The sequence below is a fragment of the Actinia tenebrosa genome, unplaced genomic scaffold (assembly GCF_029948245.1).
Source record: "Actinia tenebrosa isolate PJP-AT-01 unplaced genomic scaffold, QUT_ActTen_1.0 PGA_scaffold4__44_contigs__length_22323623, whole genome shotgun sequence".
Classification (NCBI taxonomy): Eukaryota; Metazoa; Cnidaria; class Anthozoa; order Actiniaria; family Actiniidae; genus Actinia; species Actinia tenebrosa.
The window spans coordinates 17,386,046-17,401,902 of record NW_028292581.1 but is presented as its reverse complement, the minus strand read 5'-3'; the positions used below and the strand labels follow the sequence as shown (position 1 = coordinate 17,401,902).

The following is a 15,857-nucleotide window of genomic DNA, read 5'->3' as shown; positions in this document are numbered from 1 at the left end:
CTGGGCCCTGAAATAAATCCCAATCAAGGGGTGATACTTGATTGGAGGGGGGAGGGGGTGGAAGAATGGATATTTGAAGGTAGAACTACTTCATACTTGCCAAGACTAACTTCATAGTAACTGTTACATTTTGTTCTATTCAACTTCCATCTGCCAAGTTCAGAGGACATAAATATTTATGTTTAAGTTAACAGAAACATTTATTTGAATTTTGGATTTAGTAATACATAGAGGGTTGACAAAATATTGATTAAAAAGCCCATATGATGATGAAGAGTAGGTAGGTGGGCTAGATGATGATAGGTCAAATAGTTCTCTTTCTCTTTGATGCATATCGCCAGTATTATTACTAAACACAGGCTCATTTATACAGGTTTAGCTTCGTTTATTAGTTAGCAGTGACATTAATAATCTGTGAAATTCAAATACTTCATTACTGAAAAACTTATTTGTGCACTCAGCAAGTTTGTTAGCACAAATTGCTTCCTTGTACAAATTGTACAAAATATGCTTTCAAATCAAATTGTGTTTAAATGTCTTGTTTATAATATTGTTCACAACTTTTTAGTGGTTTTTTAAACTGACATAATGCATTCATGAAATTATAGTTACTAATGATAACATCCAGTTATTTCACTTCAAGGAAAAGGTTTATGTAGTCGTATTCATAGTTTCGTATATACACTACAAGATGTTTTCTATATGACCATTAGTCTTAAACTACGACTCATATTTCAACAAGAGAAAAAACAGTTTAGTAGCTTCTCATTCAATAATCCATTTTACAGTGTCTCTCCAAGCCGAGGCTGGAGTTTTTTGCTATGTGCGGAAACCGCAGCCTTGAGTTGCAACTATTATTCGTGGTCACTTGAACTGAACTTTAAAATGGAGTATTGGACTTGCTTCCATTGCTGTACATTGAATTGCTATTTTTGTCTTTTTGGGAGAAAAACAAGCTGAAGATAGATAATAGAGACCTTTAGCCCAATGTTCTTCCTAGGTACCTTAAACAGCAGATTGACATCAGGCATTTTCTGTCAAACTTTCAACATTTATCAAGGTGTCAAAACGAAGTTGTTGCTGGAAGAGCTGACATATTGAATTTCATTGATGCTGAGTGTTTCTCTGTGTTTCTGGGCCTGATCCCCAGCAGTTGGCAGTAAACCAGATGCTAAAGGTCTCTAAACCTCAAACTTTACATGAGCCAAAACTAATTACATAAAAGACAACCAGCTTATTATCCATTCTTACGATTAGGTTTGGCTTGTGAAGTTTGGAATTTGACCTAAGCCTAATAAGTTCCAGTTCTATTCCAAGTATCAGGCTGTTAACACTTTGCTCTGCGATGATCGAAACAACAATCTATCAAATAAATTGGTTGGTACCTTTGGTTGGTATATTCTCTGATCGGTGGCAGTGTATTGCCCCATTTCCCTGTTGCGACTGTTGTCTCGATCAGCGCATAGCAGTGAAAAGAGTGGTCAATAAGTTAATTATTTTAACAAGTGAGAAGCACTCAACGTCAGAGCAAAAGAACATATACACCTCATAGTAGCAACCTGCAGTGCTGCAAAGAAGAGAGGGAGAAAGAGAGGTCTTTCTTTCACTTTCTCCCTCTCTTCTTTGTAATCCCTGCTCAACAATAATTATATTTGAATGTTTCATAAAAAATTGTATAGTCAAAAATTCAATTTTGTTTGATTTAATGAAGTTAGTATATATGATGGCTTGTGATGATAATAATATGTTTATGTACACTGTATGTCTCTTACATACAGTTGATTAACCATTATAAGTTGATTATAAATATAATGGAAACAAATGACTCTGGATCAAATAAAACGTATCAATCTTGTTACTGACAACATAGAATTAAGGGCATTCTAATTGGTGAGAATCGGTGTCAGTATAGAATAGACTCTGGTGCCCTTGGGGGACTCTGGGGTAAAAGTATTGGGTATGCTTGTCAGAAATGTTTAAAAATACCCCTTAAAGATACCCAAAGTTTTTTAAATAGGGCTATGTTGAATGGTGTATTAACCCCTAAGAGATACCCTAAAAGAAATGTTGAAATTCTAAATTTAAATTTCAACACCATGAAAGATACCAAATTGCTGATTTTAACCCCTTAGAGATATGAAGAGCACACCCGATACTTTTCCACAGAGTGCTCCCTGGGTGCTGCTTCCAAATTTCTTTTACCTAGTTTGAACAGCTGTAATAAAATGTAAAATATTATTTTAAAAAGTACTTCATGATTGACAAAATATGAAGTCTACAAAACCACAAAAAAGTTTTATTTTTGCTTTAATGTTTCAAATATGCATTCCATTCTTGAATATTGTATTTCAATTAACTTTAAAAATAAACTATGCTGTTACTTATTGTAAATTCTCTTTATTTTGATACATACCTACCCTTGAACGAAGAGAGGGGAAATGCAAAGAAATGTGGTTAGAAGGGAGACTGACTTCTAGTTTTTAGTTCTCTTTGATCAGCCTTAGTCTCGGTTGTGTATCATAATACTCCATTTTACAGTTCCGTTCGAGTGACCACGAATAATAGTTGCAAGTTGAGGCTGCAGTTTCCGTGCATAGCAAAACTATACTTTTTATCATGCACGGAAACTCGAGCCTCAGCTTGGAACAGAACAGCAAAATGGAGTATTCTCAACTATTCAACCAAAATCCATGGCATTTTAACCACCTGATACTTTTATGTAGTATGTACATTGCGTACTATACAATGGACCTTAATAAAAGAAAAAAACACATTTGTAAGCAATCGAGGCTTAGGCTGAGAAAAGGCGAGCTCGAAATAGGGAGTAGTAGAGAATATAAATGTTCAGAACAATATATTTGATTGACAGCAGTCTTTTGCTTGACTTCCATGTTGCCACTCTTGTCTCAATCAAAGTAATGAAAACGGTAAATTTTTATTTTAGGTTCTTATCAGTAGAAATTAGCAACAGAAATTTAGATATTTTTCCTCATACTTATTCTTTTATGTCATTTTTCTCCCTAATTTTTTTGGCCATTTCGTTTCTACATCAACAAACGAAATTTATTAAAATAATTATTTGGATAGTAGTTATTTTGTTCCTATTCCTCTTTCCAGTTGCTCTCCCTTTCCCTATTCTAGTTTTTTTTTTTTTTTTGTCTTTCACATCTTTTTTGTCCTTTCTCCCACCATCCCTTATCCGTTCCTCTGTCTGTTTCTTCAGTAAAGGACCAATGCCCTTCCCTTCCTGTTTCACTTAAAAATATGTTCTGCTGTTTGTGCAGCAGAGGGTTATCGAAGAATTCCATTTCTTTAATTCATTTTCAACATCATTTTCTTGATAGATCTTACACCAAGTTAGTTTAGTTGCGCGGGTTTCCTGTGGTTGTTGGCGTCGACAAGGAACAAGATGGCGGCAGGTGAGTACAACCTTGTCACAAAAATCGTAATTTTATCTTTACATCGCTTTAATTCAACAAACAGTCGTTTCCAGCGGGAAGACACAAGCCCTTAGATTTCTTACGATATCAGTAGGAAGTGTTTCTTAGCTGTAATGGGAAAGAAATAATGTCTCGACGTATTGTGGTGATAAAAAGTTTATCTTTGCACGTGTTTCATATGTTTGCATCATTTATTACGCATTAAAATGCCTCAATAACGCTCTTCTTCTGGCTTTCTAAGTTCAGTCATACAGTTTATTGAACAAAGCGGGAAAACTGGTCTTAAAATATCATCTTTACCTCAACTTGTGACAGATCGCATTGTCAGTCTGTGTCGTTCATGAATGACCACTTGAATATTTCTGCCTGTGTTCCATATCATAATCACTCTCATTTATTTTCTGTACCGTAAGAACAACAAATTCTCCATTCATTCGTCCTTCTGTAAAGCAGCGGGATTTTAAAGTTTTAAATCTATATTTCAAATTTGTATTGCATTTTATGTTGTCAAAGCGAAACCCAAAATAAGTAAATAAAATTTGATGTAAGCTTATTATCCAGATTCCCTTTCAAAAGCAAAAGTCATCAAAAGTCGTAGGTCAAAATAGCGTAAGATGTGCAATATAGATGGCTCTTCTGCTATAAATTTGCTTAAATAGGCATAGCAACATTCCTGTCAATTTGGGATGTAAAAATACTTTCATGCGTCAAATAGTTTCAAAAAGTGAAAGCTTACAACTTAAACAGAATCCTTGTTCACATAAGAATTGAACCGGGCGAGGGCCAATCAGAAATCGCTTCTTATTTTGGGCCAGAGGGAACAAGGATTCTGGCGCTGTTTTGCAGACGTTAATTTTGAGGAAATTTTACTGGCTAAACGCAGGCTAACGACTTCAAGAGCAGATGTTACATTGGGCACTTACAAGCTACGCCATTTTCATGTGACATATGTCAGGTCACAAGAACTAGATCAAACCGTGTTGACCATCAGTGCGATGTTGCTAATGCATGGTCGTTCACAGGTGGAGATTCGTTGAGCGAAACATAAAAACCCAAAGGTCTTTTCTACTTTTTGCTTCCACGTCTGCACTTCCATATGATCCATTATGTATTTTTCCACATTCATATTTATCATATTTTTTTACTTTATTTCCATCACAATTATTTAAGTTTTGTAAATATATTGTTTATTTCATGCCATCGTACTAATTCAGTCTCTACTGCAAGAAAGGTTATTAGATATTATTAAAGTTACATACTCATTGCTACATCACCAGCGGCTTTGCATTGTTGCAAGGGTGGTCACTTGGTGCGACCTCTAATTCTCGCGACATGGCATGCAACACTAGCTGAAAAATTCCATCATGTGTCTGTGCCTTTAAAAATCTAGAATTAAATGTTAAAAGGAAATATTTAATCAGGTTTTTAGACTAATTTGGAGATATAAACTTGCATTATAAAATAACTGAAATCTTGTGTCTGTTTTGTTGGGAGCACGTGCTTTATTGTAAATTGTATTTTATAAAAGAAATAAAAAACTTGCTTGGTGTGCTGTGTGTAGTTATAAAGCACTTGGTAATTGGCAGAACACTCAAGAAGTGTTGAGAAACACTCCTCTACACGTTGTGCTTCTCTCGTGTTCTGCAAACCCAGCATGCTTTATAACTACACACAGCACATGCACACGTTTTCTACTTCTTCAACACTTGTGGTATTGGGCACTTTCCAGACTTCTGCATTTTTAATTTTTTTAATAGGCCTCTTCGGCTTAGGGTAATGTTTTCCCATTTCAGACCACGTGTCATTCCCTTGAGAATAGGATTCTTTGTTTGAGCTGTATCCATATTCATGTGTCTTCTCATGTGCAACCAAGCGCAAACCTTAAACAAAGAAATGATACTCTAGGGAATGATGTGATCTGAAGTGGGAAAACATTACGTCAGTACCGAAGAGGTCTATTCTAACATTTCCCTGAGATTTTTTGTTATCTTTTAAACCCAATCCTTAAGATTCCAAGCCATTTTTTGTGCAACACTTCTAGGTTTCTTTGATTTTCTCTATGTTACAAAAGAGTGTGGTAGTGGTGCCATAATGTAGAGGCTTATGAGGCTTTTTTTTTTGGTTTCACTGGTAGATACTGTATAGCATGTACCAAATTTATTTAGTAGTTTTGGATGCTTTTTTGCTGTATAATGTTTATATTGAACATTTGATGATCAGAAATAAATTAAAAGTGCTTTCTACTCAAACTACCAGGTAAAACAGAGGAGTCAAGAGACACTGCTGGTCAAAAGAACCTTTCACAAGCAAGCAATCTGTGTTGTTACTCTCAACGAGTGTGCAACTTAGAAAAACTCAAAGGATTTGACTTCTGTCACAAGCATATCTTAGAAGACAAAGCCAGCCCATTCAAACCATGTGATTTTTATGCCAAGTCTAATGACAGACGATGTATGAATCCTGCACCAAAACTGTTTGATAAAGAAAAGAGGTTAGTATTGTGGCATTGGTAATGATGATGATGATGACGGTGATGATGATGATGATGATGACAACCATATAACAACGATGAAGATGGAGATGATGATGGTGGTGGTGGTGATGATGATGACAACCATGATGACAACGATGAAGATGGAGATGATGGAGATGATGGTGGTGGTGATGATGATGATGATGACAACCATGCTGACAATGATGAAGATGGAAATTATAATGGTGGGGATGATGATGAGGATGGTGATGACACATGATGATTGTGATGATGATGATGACAACAATGACAATGGAGATGATGGAGCAGCGTGCACACACGTTTTGGTGCAAAAACTCCCACAAAATCCACAAGGTAGTCCAACAAAACAAGGGGGAAAGAAATGATTGTATTCAAACTTTTGCGCGACAGTTGCCCCTTCTCTTTGCTCCAACTCTGGAAGCTGTGTAGTATGCAGAAACATAGAAAAGCATTCTAAAATCTTTTGTTTGTTTTTCTTTAGTTACTGCATAATTCACACAAGAAAAGCTGAGCTTCGTAGGGCAGTAGAAAAGCGTAGAAAGAAGAGAGCAAGAGATAGCACTACTGTAGAAGAGGATGAAGATGAAAGCACAGCAATGAAGAGAAAGAGAACATCAAGTACTGCTTCACAAAAAAGTGTTGATGACTCACACAAAGATGACGAATGCCATTCATCAGGTACGAGCTTCAAAATAAGGTCACAAAAGTTCAAGTTCAAGATGCATTACTCAAACCATTTGAAATTTTTTACCATTCAATTATTCACTTTATGTACATGTAGAATCAATACTGAAAATATTAATTAGGTGCTATTGGCACTTTAATTCTATTGTTTATTATAACTAATACCATGGCATGAGGGAAATTAGTGATTAAATTTCCCCGAATAACAAGGGAAAATTTGTGGAATAAAACAAAAATAGAATCTAAAAACAAGTTAGTCATTTTCAATTTATCTTATGACTGAGCATGCGCAGATTTGAGAACGTGTCCCACATGGAAACCGTGCAGTAACATCAATTTAGCAGACAATGAAATCCTTTGCCTTTTACTAAATTTCCATACATTTAATATATGCGTCAGGGAAATTTAGTAAGAGACAAAGGATTTCTTTGTCTTCTAAATTTCCCTTATGTTCTATGTATGTGGGAAATTCGGGTTTTGTAGAGCCCTCAGAAGACAAAAGAATCCGAGGTTATCATGGTATTACACTAAATAGTGCTCAACTACTGTACTATACATTGTTTTTCTTTTCCATAGATGATGAGCTGAGCATGGATCTGGGTATTGGTGGGTCCTTGAAAGTAGACAGTGCTTGGCATGGCGACGTTGATAGTGATGCTGAATCAGTAGACAGTGAAGAAGAAGATGCTCTTAGGTAAGTGCTTTGAAATTGTGTTTTTAAATCTAGTGGAACCTTACAGACACCCTTATATTACAGACACTTCTATATTATGGACACCCCTATATTTCAGACACATCTATATTACGAACACCTCTATATTACGGACACATCTATATTACAGACAAATCTATATTACAGACACCTCCATATTACAGACACATCTATATTACAGACATAGAGGATGTTACATGGGCGCGTGGAGATACGAAATTTATCTTTGAGTGTTGAAAAGATCTCTCACGAGTGAGCGTAGCGAACGAGTGAGAGATTTTCAACAAGAGAAGGAAAATTTCGTATCTCCAAGCGCCCATGTAATATTCTGTTTATTATATAATTATCCATAAAGTCAACTTATTAAGCTTTTTGTTATTATCAAAAGTTTTTATTTATAAACTAATAGATTAAATACACATGGAAACGATATTTTCACATGTGAAAATAACATGTTATTTTCACATGTGAAAATATCAGTTTTACGAAAAGGAGCAATATAGGTATTTTATGGATAATTATATGATAAACATCTATATTACAGACACCTCTATATTACAGACACCCCTATATTACAGACACCCCTATATTATGGACACCCATATATTGTGGACACATCTATATTATGGCCACCTCTATATCATGGACAAATTTAAGTCCTGGCAAATTCGCCATACATTCTTTGCTTCAGTTACATGTACCCAACCAGTGGTCACCTTACAGACACTGTTTTATGGCCCTCAATTGTCCATATTATAAACAGTGCATTTTTAAATCCTTTAGTTAGTGGTAGTAATGATATAACATTATTTAAAGACGTATGGTTAGACAGACAGATACAGAGCAAGGGCGGATCCAGGGGGAGGGTCGGGGGGGTCGCGACCCCCCTGTCATTCCTGAGGTCAAATGGGCTTCCTGTGGTAAAAATGCGACTGGAGTTCCTTTGCCCACAAATTTACCCCTGAGACCCCCCCTTCAAAAAACCCTGGATCCGCCCTTGCAGAGGGATACTGTAGATTAATAGATGGGTTGTTGGCTAACTAGTGTTTAACTAACCTTTCTTACAGTGTACCTTTGTAACTTTAGTTTAAATGGCTAGATACTACTGTGCATTTTAGAGCAGTTCTCATATGACTGTGAAAAAGTCAGTGCCATATGCATGCCTTACTGTGACCGGTATCTTTTCTAGAATTTTGATTGGCAGATTTTTCTCCTAGCAATTTGATTGGTCTAACAGTGCTGTGACATTGGCGTGACCGTGTCTGTGCCGTGTTTATGCCATGTTTCGGGCATTTGATTGGATGAAAAGTAAATTCTCATGCAATATGATTGGTCTGGTGTATGCCTTGCTGTGTCACGACCACGTTCATACCGTGAGCTTTTCACACTGTTGTACCAAAATTGCTTTATTTACAATCATCTACTTCCTTAATTACTAGACATGCTGGAGTGTGGACACTAGATGAAGCCTCCAAAATGTGCTATGAAAAGATGATGAGGTTGAAATCTCTCTACGTTGCACAATATAAAAGGCTCTTTCATGTGATGAAAGAGAAAAGAAGAAAGTATTTGCAAGTTATTCAAGCAGAACAAGAAAATGAATCTAGTAAGTACTTAAGGCCCCATTCACATTAATAAATTTTGTCTGGATATCTTTTTCAACAGAATATTTTCATTCCATTTGCAAAAAAAATTCTCATCCACATTTAGCATTTTAAAATACTTTTTCTTCTCATCATAAGCCCCTTTTGGTTATAAACAACCAAAAGTAGCAAAAAATACTGTTTTATGATCAATCAAAGTTCAGTGGAGACTGTAAACTAAGGGTGCCCCGTCCACATGTATCCGCAAATTTTTGTATACGCAAATATTTTTTTCAGAGACGAAAATGTTTAGGTCCACACGCTGCCAGCGTATTCGATTGGTTTCAAATCGCTTTCACTGTCCACACATATCTGGAAATTTCTTGATCCCCTCTGATACATGTTAGTGCCTAGTCCCTTTGACGGATAGTTTTTCTCATTGAGCATGCGCAAAATCGTGTTAGTGTATTCGAAAATTTGCGGATACGACCGTCCACACGTATTTGTGTTCGGAGCGGATACATTTGGGCGGGGCCCAAGATTAGGCCACTTGAATTCATCAATTCCAGAGTCACTGTTGACGCCAATATCCCGAATCACATAAGATTTTTTCTAGTTTCCCGGGTCCCGCGCTATATTTTATCCGTTTCCTGGCTCCCGCAAATACCCTTCCAGACCATGTGTAACAAGGCCTTGAAAACAAAATCATAATTTGTTCATCAGTTGCAAGTCATCTCAGTCCTTCCGAGGTACTAAGATCCCCTGCTCATCGCAAGCGACATGGAGTAGAAGCTATTCTTCACAGACAAGCAAAAGAAAAACGTCATGGAGGGAGTGCCAGACATCAAAGCACATCACATCAGAGGTGTACTCATGTTGGTGATGGCCTGAGATGCCCAAACAGAATCCTCCCACTAACGAAATATTGCATTCATCGTATCCTTTTTGAATTCTTGTTTGCATTGCATTTGAATTCTTATGAATAATACAGTGTGGTGTGTTGGGTTTCCCGTTAGAGTGCTTTTAGTGTCACTGTTGAATAGGTGACGTCACCTAAATTTGAAACTACGAGTAAACAGCTACAGAGATCAGGGGGAGAAACGATGATACAAGTGAATGGCTATTCACTCATTCTCTGGCAAAACAACCCCCGGATTAACATGACCGTTATTTGGCGCACTTTTACGATTTTAGGTGGCGTCAACTAATTAGCTATATAAGTTAGATAAATTTATCTAACTATTCAAGAGTGAGACTTAAAGCACTCTATGAAGAATATCATGGTATGTAGTTAGAGAGGCTTAGTTGGTTGAGCATTGACCTGTGGTGTGGGAGGCTGTGGGTTGGATTTCCAGCCAGGCCAACACTCAAAGTCAAATAACTAAAGAGAAACTGCTGTCTTTGTAAGTGCATCATTTTACAAATGGTTAGACTTTGAAGTGACTCAGAAGACCACTCTCTAAATGGCGGTCGTCTGTCTCTCCACATTTCTTCATCACATTAACCAATATCAGAGGGATGGGGGGGTACTCCCCTATATTCGCTATACGGGTACATGCCGCCAAACAGGGTATGGTTTTCAGCAATTCTACTCTGGAACAGGGTATATAAAATTGCCCTCGCTCTGGGACAGGGTATATGAAATCACGCTCTCTCCTCTCTGGAACAGGGTATCTATTTTTTGCACTACCGGAAAAGGTTATGGTTTTCAGTGATCTTGCTCTGGAACAGGGTATGAATTTCAGCAATTTTACTGTGGAACAGGGTCAGGGTTCAGGAGGCTCAGCGGCACATCCCTACCCTCAATGGGCAAGAATACCCTCCCCCGGGGGGGGAAGGATGTAAAATAACCGCTGATGACATTTAACCACCCTCAGTGTCTATATAAACACATAAGGAAAGTGTCAATGCCACTGGGGTAGCTGCATTATAAGCAGCTTAATGTAACTGAATTGGGAAGCACGGATGGCGTAGCCATGTGAGTGCTCGCCTCTCATCAATGCGACCCAAGTTCGAGTCCCGCCGTGTTCGGTGTCGTATGTGAGTTGAGTTGCTCGTTGGTTCTCTCCTGTGCTTTGAGGGTTTTCTGGGTTCTCTGGTTTTCCTCCCTCCACAAAAATCAACTCCTAAATTCCAATTCAATCACGGAATGAGGGCCACAGGTTTGTTAGCCACTGGCTATTAAGTGCTACCCTCGTGAAAAAAGAAGTTTTAATTCATGCATGTTATCAAAAAAAAGTGCCCACAACACTGGGGTGACTTTGATATCCATATATTCCTTCACCTTGGACACAGATATCAGTCATGACCCAAATCAGATATTATTCCAGAGTTGTTCATTCAAGACAGGAGACCAGAAGACATGTAATAATATGGTCCCAAAGATTTACCCATTCTCTACATGTCAACTACATGTTACACTTCCCCCTGAAGCAAGCAGAACAGACGTCAAGAAAGATTTAGATGAAGCAAAGAAAAGAGACCAGTAAGTGTTTTTCATATGAGTTCTTTTCTCCCAAACATAGCTGCCTTGTTAAATTACAATTTGATCTGCAAGGTAGCTGTGCCAAAACTAGTGATCAATGTGTGCATTTAAGCTTGTTCTTTAGAATTCAAGAGCATTCTATTAGGGAAGGACCATTAGATTTTTGAGGGAGGGGAGGGGTTGGGCAATTTATTTTGTGCAGCAATTTTTTTTACGCCTCATGGCTGTGCAGGATTTTATTTTGGACATAATTTGGAATTTTTTTCTGGCGCTTTTCTTATGCATGATTTTTTTTCAGTCTTTAAAGCTGTGCTCAAATTTTTTTCAGTCTTTACCCAATCCCCCTCCCCCCCCAGTTCTTCAAAAATCTAGTAGTCCACCCCTTAAGTAAAGAAATGTTTCCTTTTCAGAAATATAGTCCTTTTTAGCTTTGTTTGCAAATTGCCCACATTTTAAAACATTTACACACAAAAGAATCAACTGCCAAAAGTGGCATCACATGGTCTGAAATGTGCACAATGAAGGTAAAAAGGTCTATTAGTATAGGAAATAGCACAATCTCGAGTAAAATTCGGAATTTATAGGTACAAGTAATGGTTTGAAAGTTTTCAAAATTGGAATTTGAGATTCGAACTGTAACATGCTCTTTCCATTTATGGTAATAGTTCTTCCGTTTTACTTATTTAAAAATACCTGAAAAAGCTCATTTGATGTTTGGTTTTGGATTATTTCAGAGAAAAGGAGGCATCAGAAGAGGAAAAAAGAAGAAAAGCAGTTGCATCTGTAGTAATTGACACCATTCCTCCATTACACCAAGTGACAGATAAACACCTGCCAATGCCTAAAGCACTTCAGCAAAAATCCAGTGCTCTGATTCCACCTCTAGCACCAGTAACCAAGGAAACGACCGGCTCCCATGAAACACTCCCAACAATTAAGGTATCTTCAGAAGCTCTGTTGCATACAAAACCATCCATTTTAAAAATAGAGAAAATGGCAGATGATTCCTTGGGTTTAGAGGGATCATTACCAAAAAGCAGAGCATCTTCGGATTCTACTCCAATGGAAGTCCTGAGTCCTGCTTCAGCCGACTCGCCTGCTGGTGTCCAGAACATTTCACCTACTCTCCTTGCAGCAAGTTTAGCAGCTGTGTGTAGTGATGCTCCCATTGCAACAGTTACATCGCCTCTAGCCACAACGTCCTCACCAAGTGATCCTGCCGTTTCTATCTATTCTGATTCTAAACTTCCGCCAGTGGGTAATGTTAGTGCACCGGTAACAGCTGTTGCATCTAGCACAACAACATCGTGTACTTCAACCATTTCTACTTCAAGTGCTATGAATGATCCATCAACTCTTAGTACTTCAGCACCCAGTGGATTGACGTCCTTGACTCCTAGTGAGAGCAAGGCTCTTAAAGGTTCTTTGGATACAGCAATTCCTACCAAAAGTGATTCAAAACCAACATCTGGTGATGTTAAAAGTAAAGTTGATTCTGTGTCAGAAAAGTCCTCGATTGACACCACTGTTTCTAGTAATAGCAAGTCCCAAGGAAGTAGTATTACCAGCACAGTGCCGAACACTGAATCAAGCAGTAGTACAAGTACTATTGCTGTCACAGTGTCAAACATTAGTGAAGCTGATAACACAAATATGACACTGAACACTAGCAAGTCTGAATCTAGCAGTATGAAGATTGATTCTCTTGGAACAAATTCTGATACAGCAAATACTGATTCAATGGAAAAAGCAGCAGCAACGAGCAGTGTTACCAATGCTGCAAAGGTTTTAGTTGCTGTGGCAGACCAAAATATGATTATGACGACAACTGCTACTGCTAATGTATCCAATTCATCTGTTTCTGTATCAGAGTCTTTACCTGCAACCACACCCAAGAACAACTAGGGTGTTGGCGCATTATCTGGTAAACCGGAGGTCATTTCTCAGCTCAATAAACAGGATGCATTGTGGTCTAGATTCCACAATGCACCATGTTCCCTATCTCAGAAAAGATATATTAGCACAGTAGATTCCCAAAGAAATAAAGTTCTAAGAAAATGTGGCCAGCTGTTCATGCCCCACATTTTCACATGTAATGCATGTCCATTCTTGCTGATAAAGAATTTTATAGTGCAAAATGGAGAACAAAAACATTTTCTTGTCAAAAACCTGCCTGGTTTTACTGTAGATCTTTCTATTTTCAATTGCATCTTCAAACATTGGTCATGACCTTTTCTACTAACTTTAGTATCTTAACCAAATAAGGCAGCTTATCTTCTGAATATGTACTGTAGAGTGAAGAGTGCGCAATCTTAATTTGTGAAACAGTACTAAATCCTTTTGCACTAAATAGTACAAAATGGTGCAATAGAGTGCATATTACCATACATATATCCATGAAAAACTTTGTAGGAAATTGCACAAATTTGCACAAATTAGTAAGTTCAGTAGCCCCATAGTTTATGGAGTGGAATGGTTTGGAAACTCCATAGAATAAACTAGCTATTGTTTTGCGTTTGATGTTGAACCGTACCATCATGTGATACTGACCATGCACAATGAACCAAAGCAAGCATGGCTGAAAATACTTATTCCTTATTATTTTCATGTATGAACATTTAGAAAGTGAAAAGTTTCATTCAGTGACCACAAACTAAGCGGATAAATATTTCCGCACAGATAAAGTTAAGTTACTAAAATAATGATTAATAAGAAAGCATGAAAAAGGGCGAGTGTTTATATAATAAGAATAAGACGAAACCAATGAGAAAAATCATATGGGATTAATTAACAAATAATAACTATCTTAAGACGAATTTTTTAGGGAAAGAAACTTCTATATTCCTAATACTAAGAGATAACTAGCTAAAAACTAGTGTGAGATGCGTCGAAACAGTAATGATAAAAAGATAAATTATGCACCATTTAAAGATGAAAAAACTTACTGACGTTTGGGACGCTAGTCCTTTGTCGAACGTCCAATGAAGGACTAGCGTCCGAAACGTTTTTTCATCTTTTAAAGGTGTATAATTTACCTTCTTATCATTATTCCTAATACTGTGAAAAAACCCTGCAACGTTTCCTTCTCTGTGCAGGGTCAACGTCATAACAGTGGATAAAGTCAAACAAAAACCTAGAAGAATATGTTTCCAAACCATTCCACTCCATTAACTATAGTAGCCCTTGGTAGACCGTAATCCTACAAAACTTTGCACTAAGTTGTTCAATTTTGTTAGTTAACTTTTTCACTGATATATTGTATGCACTCTATCTATCGTTGTATCAGTGCTTTTTAGTACAAATTAGTGCTAGTTACAAACAGTTTCACATCTTAAAGCTTTGCACTCTAGTTGTTTGTATATTTGTAAATTTGAAGAGGACCATCAGTTAGTCAGCAACAGAGCTGCCCTCATCATTCAGACCATTTATATATATATATATGTATATGCTTTTTCTTTGGGTCTTAATATTAAAACAAATTTTTGGTGAATGAATGTGATATAATTAAAAATCATAAAGTTCAAGAGAGGTGTTACTTTGCTGTAGTCTGTGCTTGTTAAAATCAAGACTGGTAGCAAACTACACAATAGGCTACATTCAATATCTTTGGAAAGCATGGATGGCATGGTTTCGAGTCCCGCTAGGCTCGGTATAGTATGTGAGTAAAGTTGTTTGTTGGTTTTCTTCTGTGTTTTCCCGGTTCTCTGGTTTACCTCTCTCCGCAAAAATCAACTTCTAAATTCCAATTGGAATTACAGTGGATGAAGAGCCACTGTGGAAATGCCACCGTAAATCCTATTTTATTTATTTATCTAAAAGGGGAACTCATATGAAAAAGTCCCTATTTTTGAAAGTCTGAATAACTTAAGTATTTGAGGATAAAATGACTCAATTATGATTATGTAAACCAGATTAGTGAAAATTTTAGCCTGGGAGCCACTTGCACTTTAAGAAATTTTGGTACGCAAGTGAAAAGAAGTTACAATAGGGTTGAGTAAATGACATCATTTATTCACAATTTAGGTGCGGAATAAAATTTGATAATTCTTATCTGTCACTTATCTGTGAAGAAAGTATTTTGCTTGGCTACCATTAGGGCCATATAAATAAGTTTAACCAAGTTTCAAGTCATTTCCAATTTTCATTCAAGTGCCCCTTTAAAATTCAGACTTGATTGCAAGGCTTTAGTCGTATGGTACTTCATGTATTGTAGGAATACGTGGACTACCACATACATTTATTGGTAGAAATAAAATAATGCACCATAAATGAAGTTCCTACCTTTTACCAATAAGAAAATTTTAGCTCACTCGGAAATGTTACAATTGAATCTATGATCGAGGTATGATGGAATTTTGGACTTTTTATTCCAAAGAGCGTCCATATCAGGCTAGAATCTATCCTTGTAATTTTGAGATACTTGGGGGATACTTCTTGC

The 15,857-nt window shown here is 37.0% G+C and overlaps 1 protein-coding gene across 1 annotated transcript; it reads left to right on the top strand.

Moving 5' to 3' along the window:
- Positions 1-3,398: 3,398 nt before the first annotated feature.
- Positions 3,399-14,943, top strand: LOC116301554 (uncharacterized). Its single transcript, XM_031710632.2, has 8 exons — positions 3,399-3,419; positions 5,697-5,931; positions 6,437-6,633; positions 7,216-7,333; positions 8,791-8,957; positions 9,658-9,870; positions 11,230-11,419; positions 12,154-14,943. Exons 1-8 carry the CDS (start codon positions 3,410-3,412, stop codon positions 13,322-13,324), a joined length of 2,301 nt encoding a protein of 766 aa, XP_031566492.1. The 5' UTR covers positions 3,399-3,409; the 3' UTR covers positions 13,325-14,943.
- Positions 14,944-15,857: the final 914 nt, after the last annotated feature.